The 8913-nt window shown below is 34.7% G+C and overlaps 1 protein-coding gene across 1 annotated transcript; it reads right to left on the minus strand.

Moving 5' to 3' along the window:
* Positions 1-6791: 6791 nt before the first annotated feature.
* On the minus strand, positions 6792-7259 carry LOC108462656 (heavy metal-associated isoprenylated plant protein 32). Its single transcript, XM_017762580.1, has one exon. The coding sequence runs from the start codon at positions 7257-7259 to the stop codon at positions 6792-6794; it is 468 nt and encodes a 155-aa protein (XP_017618069.1).
* Positions 7260-8913: the final 1654 nt, after the last annotated feature.

The raw sequence follows: 8913 nt of genomic DNA on the forward strand, positions 1-8913 counted from the left end.
TTCTCAACGTTGTTGCTATAAAAAATGTTGTCAGTTGTTCATATCCTAAGTAAAATTTTGATTCGTGAATTTTTAAAGCTTTTCATCTACTTTATTAGAAATAGGGTGTGATGGGATCTAAAAAAATCTTCAAAAGGGAACTCTTAATCCATTATTATAATCTTGTGTATATATTTTATTTTTGATAATATCAATAACCGTATCCTCTCCTCTGAACTTTGTCTAGTTTCTCTAACATTTTCCCACTTGAAAATGTCCTTGTCTGTCACAAAAATTGTGAGAACACAAAGGTAAAACAGAGGCCAGAGCATCCAAACCTAAATAATAATAAACAAAAATGGGGGTTAAAAGGGAAAACCCAAGTTTCAAAAATTCAACGTTATAAACAAAAATAGGGGTTAAAGGGGAAACCCAAGTTGAAGAAAACAAGAAATAGGAGACGAAGAGGCATGCCTAGAAAAAAGAAAAAGAATAAGAGGAAAAATAAAAAAAATAAAAAGAATGCCAAATAAGATGCCATGTGGCAGCATACGATTGGTTAACTCTGCCACGTCAGTAAGAAAGGCAACGATGTTGGTCTCAGGTAACAAACTAGTGGATGGAAAAAAGTTTGGGTACTAATCTAGGACAAAAAAACAATAGGTACCAATCTGGGATAAGTGGGCAAGTTCGAGTGCCAATTTTATATTTAACCTTATATTTACCATAATAAAATTATTTAAATTTTAAAAATTATTACATTAACATATTATTTCAATAGGTCCATGGGCTGAGTTACGTGAGAATACCAGAAGAGCTTCACGATATATGACTTTTGTTAGCTCAACGATTGAAAGATGAGGTATGTATTTTTTAAATTTGAATTATATAATATTAACACAAATGATTTAAAAATTAATAGTATATATAACTAATTATTATTATTATTTTAATATAGTTTGAATGGACGCCATACTCCGATTTAAGAATTAAAGAATGCATCTCATCCGAATTATTGGTGAATCCCAACATCTGGCACGTGAAGGTGCCATTGGTAGTGTATGCCAAGATAGAGATGCACGAATCAGATATAGTTATGCGGAAATTCGGGTTTAGGCAAATGATTCTGCCGGTACCCCAAAACATCGAAGATCTGCACTATATCGACTTGTAGGGGAGAACAGTTGAAATTTTTCCTACATTTCACGCGAGGCCATTATTGGTAATTCGGGTTATGCGGCAATTCGGGTTTAGGAAAATAATAGGTACGAGTTTTTACCTACTCGCGAGGCCATTATTGCTCCACAATTAACCTGCGACCCGGAGTAGATGCCATGGCAAGTCATATCTACTAGAGAAAGAGGCAACAGGTAGGCAACATCATATGAGGAGGCCAGGACGGGCGCCTAGGCATCCAAGGTCTAGTGTAACTACCTAGGTAGGTCTATCATTTACACCAATACAAGAACCAACACCGATGGCTGTACCACCTCTCGATCAGTATGGCTTGACTTATTCTGGTGCTTTCACTAACCTCATCATTTTTACACAAACACTACATCTTGCACCACATTTGTCTATTTTTACATCAATGCCAAATTTTATTTTTAGACCACCACCTCCATCCCAAATATATTACACGCCGATGTTATCGATGTTTTAGACGACGACGATTCTAACAATTATGTATAGGTCGTCTATGTTTGAGGTACTGATCAAAAGTCTGATTGTTCTGCCACCAGTTATAGGACACAATATAGTTATACACTTAAGCCGATGGTGTTGCAAACACCTCCAGGATCATTGTTCTACTAAGGTCGATTATCTTTGCAGCCACTTGCTCCTAGAATAGAGGATACACTACGGTAACCGAGGAGCACTCCGTAATCAACCACAAATGAAGGCAAAAAATATGAGACGACAACCTATACCCGAGCGTAGACATAACGATAAAGACAAGAAGGTGATATATAGCTTGAACCAAAAAGAAATCTAGCTCACAACCAATGACCACGCCGCTGTGGCCCACATTCCGATCAAGAATATGAATGAGTTATTTTATTTTTTGTACTTCTCATGTGAATTTTAATTATTTAGCTGAGTTATAGTCGATAAGATTGTACCAATATTGGATATGAAATATTTTAAAATAAATATTCTTTTTGCATCAAAATTGGTTATCGTTGTCACTTTATGTTATTAAATCAAGTCTGCACGAGAAAAATAGAACAAAGTTGTATATTGTATTATTTTCTATAGTATAATAAAATGTGTGTTTACAAATTACAAAAAATTTGAATATAAATGAAAAAAAATTAACAAATAAATTTCGGTTAAAAATTAATAAATAGGTTAATGAGGTGTTGTCCTTATATTATCCCGTTGTTGTGGACATGACAACATTGTATGCACTAGATTCCTATACCACCTGCATAACCTCAGTTGATTTGTCTTTTCCTAAATATCCATTTTTTTTGCGTATCCGAGTAGATGTCGGCCGTCCTTTTAGTTTGTGATGCAATGATCTATTGGGTAACAATTTGAATGGAACGTTCAATACCGACAACCACATATTTTCATCTAGGACTAGTGGGAATATGTTCTGCCACATGTTATACATGTATTCTAGTTTGTACACTTGGTCCACAAAGCTCATTTGATCCAAACGTACATTGCTACATGCTGTAATTGTATGAGCGCATGAAGAATAAAGTACGTCAAATCTCCCATACTTGCAGGTCTGTTGTCTCAGGTGTACATAGTATGCTTCCCTAACAATACCTTGGTCGAGTTTGTCAAACTCCGTAACTCGAAACAATAGGTCTTCATGCGAATGACACACTAGATGCATACAGTTCGCTCATGCTGTAGTCTTCTTAATTTCTTTCATAATGTCTTCGCTCCAAACGTGATCACCCTTCATCTGTCCAACATATTCTACTGCTCACTTTGGAAAAATTTTAGCCAAATAGAAATATGTTTCTTTGACAATTGATGTTATCGACAAATGACTCGTTCCCCTCAATATGGAATTGATGCATTACGTTAGGTTTGTCGTCATGTGCCCATATCGTAGACCTCTATCATATGATTGTGTCCATTGATCAAATGGTATGTTAGAGCAGTACCTTGCCCCAGTACTATTAATGGCCCATAAGTTTTCCAACATTTCATGGAAACGATATTTGAAGAGCTCGTACCCTGTCGAGAAAAGTGAATAGTTTATCAAAAATGCCTAACATTTGCTGACTAGTTAAATATCATACAATTGAAGGGGCGAATACATACCCATATTGGTCACTTGTGTGGGTTGAGCTTTAGAATCATATTGTCCATGATAGTTTACCGCAAAATGTTTGAAATAATACCTATGGTGTGTGCGATTCCAAAGGCTTCCCTGCCGTTCAATTGCGACTAGTATTCTAGGTCCCCTATCGAGGAGGACGCATATATCAGGTTAGGGGCAAACATGCCACATCAACCTAGACAAGAAGAAATCTCAATCGTCTACTGACTCCCCCAGCATTATTGTAAAAACCATTGACAGGATTTTCCAATTGTCATCTCATGCCACAGTCAACAAAAATTGATGCGTATATCTCTCGTAAATAATGATACCACCGATTTATACTAGTAGCTTACGGTACTGGAATGCCTATCGACATTGCTTGAAAGTCTAGAAGAAACAATAAAAAACTCGACATCCATGGAGCAACCGATTGTTGTAGTACGTTGGCATCGTTTCCAGATTGGTTATGCAACCTGGAGTGAACTTCTCCAGTACTTGATACCATTACCACAAAACAGTGTACGATGCATCCCACCCATTATGCATCTTCTTCAATACATTTTGCTTTGTGATCTACGCCTTGCGGTATGACTGTGTGTGATCGAACTGGCTACAAATATTTGTAATTAAAACTGACACAACAATCTCGGGACTCACTTTCCCTATAGGTAGTATTATGTTTGTGATAATCTTCGAGTCTAATTTCAGATGATTTCGTAAAATACTTGCAACAACATGAGTACTTTAAAATTAGGAATTTAACACCCCAAATATAAGATAGTCTTGATGCAGTACCCACAAAAACACACGTTTGTGGAGTGATATATTTATTTATGGTCCATAATCCTGTTTTCTTTTTAACAGAAACCATGATTTTCCATGCACAATTGTTATCTCGCATTGCGCATTTTATCTTGAACTTGTCAAATTAGGATTTAACAACGTAGAAGTTTACTACATTCCTGATGCTGTATCACTTCACTGTAGCGACAAACCATCTTTAAAGGAAAATCTTTCTCCACTTCTAAATCAATCAAATCCAACAAAAAACTCATATGGCCCGGTCTTCTGTGTGGGAGTTCTGCAAACTCCAATCAATCTTCTACTGATAGGTCCATATTATGCATGTGAGTCAAAGGTAAGTATGCCTTGAACTGTGAATCTTTTTTGGCATATTCGCCCGAACCTTCACCGTCTGAAACTATATCTTTTGGTTCTGTTGGGGACTGGCTTTCGTTCAAAAAATAATACAATTTGCGAACTATGAGCCTCGAGCTCCTAGATTGGATCGGCATTGGATTCAGTGCCCTCTTTATTCTCAACCCCACCAGCATCTCTAGGGTTTGATGTCCCTTCGCTGATGGACGTCGTAGGGAGTACATCATCATTTCTTGTATAATTGTCGAAACAACTAAAATCACTTGTTGATTACCAACCATTGGAACTTGATGCTATTCCCTTGTAAATGTCCTCAGCATTGAACATCGACTGACCGAAGTTTAAATCAAAACCACTAATTGAGTGTCGTGCTGGGGTCTAATATTCTATGTTACCACCAAACCTCGACTGTTGGACGTTCTGCCTATCGTGGTTGAAATCTAGGGCTAAAACTTATTAGTGCCTTCCTATTGATGATTCTGGGATATCATAATGGGAACTTTCTAACAAAGTCGTGAACCCACAACACAATTGTGTCATTAGACTTTCGGCTTGTTCTTTCATTTTAGCCTCTTGAATTAGAACATATGTCGACCTCCAAGCGCATTCATCCGTGTTTGCAAATTTGTATATAACTCGAGTATTTGTGATCCACTAGCAATATACGTATACACTATCGCCTCCATCTCCCTTGCCCCTTTGATATTGAAAGCGTCATATTTAATAGGGTCGACTGAAGCACAAAATCGATATTTCAATGACGATACTCTTATCTAGTTGGATCCGACAATTTTTTGCCTAATTCTTTCACGCAACTCTAATAGTTGTATGTTTGAGTTAAAAGCCAACCGTGTTGTGTTTTCCGATAGAAAACTGATCACATTCTCGGTGTCATGGACTTCACTGTTGTAATAAATAATAACATTAATTCATCCACTTATTTTCAACGAAATAACTTATTCCACATATTCGAAACAAAAACATTATGCAGAAAAATAGTGTTGTAATTATATATAAACAGCAAAAACTGATCATTACTTGATGCAATTGCATGGTTACTCCAAATTATGCTTTATGAAATGCCTTACGAACTTCCTCTTCTTCCAATTCTTCATGCAATTTTGTTTGCTTGAAATTGCCTTATGTCACTCAATGCTGAAAGCCATCGTTTTATAGAGCTGGGGTGAGTGGCAATTAATTCAAAAAAATTTCCAGGTGAATGAGAAGTTTGCATGCGTTGAATTTGGTAGAGGGAAAAACGCTCCACGTAGGACGCGCTTTTAACACCTTTTTCTGGCAGTGCACTGAAAATGCATCCTATGTGGAGCCTTTTTCCTCTACCACTTTCAACTCCTACAATTTCTCACTCACAAATCAGATATCTCGAGATTTCCAGGATAACATTTCTAAAGAAATTGGATCGACTTCAGCCTCCCATAAAAAAATGCACTGAAAGTTCGAAAAAAATGCATTGAAAAATCTGATCAACCTCAACCTCCCTTAAAAAAAATTGATCAAAACTCAATTGCATTTGAAAAAATCGAAAAAAAAATTATTAAGTTAAAAGTTAATAGAATTGAGCAGTTCGAGTTTCAATTTTGAATCGAATAAAATTTTACAATTCGAATATACGATTATTATAAATATTGAATTAAATAATTATTAACTTTACATCTCAAAAAATTATAAAAATTTAAAGAATATATAAAAACTTAAAATATATAAAAAAACTCCTAAATCACTAAAACCTACAAAACCCTACTTTAACAAAAATAAAAATTCTAACCCTAAAATCAAACTAAAAGAAAATCGCTTTTTAACTCGAAGTGTTTTTCTACAAATCTATTTAAAAAGCTTCTAACTGAAAGCATTTTCATATTTTTGGTCTAATCCCGTATCTTTTCTAAAAATCGATCTAATTCAATAATTTTAAAAAAAAAGGGGTAATTTTGAGAAATTTACTCAATTTTTTCAGGATTCATAACCAAAAAAAAAACTTGGAACTTAAACTAACTACATGCTGTGTTTCAAGAAAGGATGTACTGAAAAACAGAACACCCAATCTTTTAAGCCGTTAATGAACAGTTTAAGTATGTTTAAGATCAAATCACAAACTAAAGCAGAACAGAGTGGCATGAAAATGAAAATTCGGATCCAACCACTTCTAAAACTGTAACCTTTTGTAGAATTTGGATTAGCATCTCTTACCATTACCAGCACAAGGAAAATAATAGACATGGCTTAAGCCTTAAGTTTTAACCAGAACAAAATTGAAGAAATAACATGGTAAAATACTAGTACTAAAAATACATAGCATTTTTCTTTCTTTTTTTCTTATGAAGTTTTATCGCCATAATCAAAATCCTTAAATCTTATCCTTGTACTTGCCACCATCATCGTCGTCGTCGTCAGCATCCTCATCACCGTCGTCAAACTCATCATCTACAAACTCGCCTTCAAAATCATCATCAAACTCATCATCGTCATCATCATCAAACTCGTTATCCATATCATCATCGTCCTGCACCACGCCCTTTCCACGAGCCTCGAAAACGAGACCATCCATCCCATGACTAACACTTTTCCCCACCAGGCTCTGCCATCCCGAAGACCCGAAAACAGAAGCCATTTCAGGGAAATTTAAAATGGGCATTTGGGCATGTACCTTATGGTTAGAAACTAACAATGATCCAACAACCTGATGATCTTTGGCTAAGTTGTTGAGATTTGCAGTAACATTGGACCGACCAATGATTTGGCCACGTAGAATCTGGGGTAAGGACTTGCTGTTTTTTAGCAGATTTCTTCTAACTGCAGCTGCTATTGTTGCCATTGATTCAGATTTTGGAGGCTTTCGATAGATGAAAACGGAAAACTGATGCTGTAAGATTTTGGCCCTGGGTTTTGTAGGGAGGGTCAGGGGTTTAGGGTTTTTTTGAGAAGAAATGGGTTACTGACACGTGGCTAATGAGTTGCTCGTAGAAGAATTCCAGAAATTTTCATCTATATCTATTAAAGGCAATTAAAAATAAAACCTTTCTTTAAGGTTTTAGCCCAGTTTAATGGAATTTATTTTGGGCCTTTGGCCTTTTTGTTAGAAATTTCACAAATTGTTTTTATTTTTGCATAACAATATTTACATTAATACAAGTTTCTTTTTCCAGAAATATTCACAAAGCATAATATCAATTTTCAATAAATAAACAAATAAAAATATTATAATTAAAATTATAAGTTATATTTTAATAAATAAAATAAAAATATTATCATTTATGTTCTAAATTACAAGTTACTTTCGATACTCTAGTCAAATAAAAAAATCAGATTAGGTAAAAAAAATTTGAACCGACCCATTCTAATCAGTAAATAGATTTATTTTCCAAAAAAAATAAAGCTAAAATAATCTTATATATAAGTCATGATATTGAAGTTGTTCAGCTGATTCCTCGTTTGAACTCACTCAAGTATTCTTTCCCCAACTAATTTTAGGTTACAAACAGTTACGTTTCTGTCATTTACATAACTTACATCCATTAACATGTTGGCAATAAAAAGGCAAAACAATTATATGATCCAATGCAAGAAATGATGAGTTAATGACCACTATGTTAGCTTCATCTTCTTACACTTTATAATGTTTCTATCTTTTGTCATGTCTGAAAGTGTCCAATCATATACTGATAATGATATATATGAAACTTTCCTTCTATAAACTCACTAAAATAGTAGTCATATACTGGAGATTAATTCAATGGATCCATCACTCATCACAAACAACCATTTCATGGAAACAAACAATCATAAATAGGGGCGTAGCCAGGGGGCTGGCATGGGTCCGGCCCCCCCTAAAATGGAAAATTTCATTTTAGGCTCTTGAAATTTTTTAAAAATTTTAAATTAGTAAAGGTAAAATTGCACTTTGCCCCCCTAAAATTATAAAAATTCAATTTAATCCTTTATAAATTATAAAAATATAAACTATAAAAAATTAAAATTTCATCTGGCCCCCCCTAAAAAAATTTTCTGGCTTCGCCCCTAATCATAAACTACCAAAATAGCAAAATAATACCTAAAAACCAAATCATGTCATGCATATTTCAGCAGTCATTCAAAGATTTTGAACCTTCATTTAACTTCTGATGAATTATCATCTGCGTTAATCTACAACCATCAAATTTATCCATATATTATTGGAAGTAGGCATTCGTCTATGTACATTACCAGGTATAAAAGATGTTATAATCAACATCGATAATAGCAGTAGGAATGATCGTTAAGCAATAAAAAAGAAAAATAAGAACACATAGATTGTACGTGAAAAACACTTATTGGGAAAACCCACAGGTAGAAGAGGAGAAATTCACTATGTTGAAAAAATAAACAATACAAGAGGAGTTCGACTACATCTATTTAAGGGTTAAACAAACTTGTTATGGTCAATGTCAAATAGAAGAAGCATGTCTTATACAGATTCAGCCCTCGGTCCT

This window comes from Gossypium arboreum, chromosome 13, assembly GCF_025698485.1.
Source record: "Gossypium arboreum isolate Shixiya-1 chromosome 13, ASM2569848v2, whole genome shotgun sequence".
NCBI classification, from domain to species: Eukaryota; Viridiplantae; Streptophyta; class Magnoliopsida; order Malvales; family Malvaceae; genus Gossypium; species Gossypium arboreum.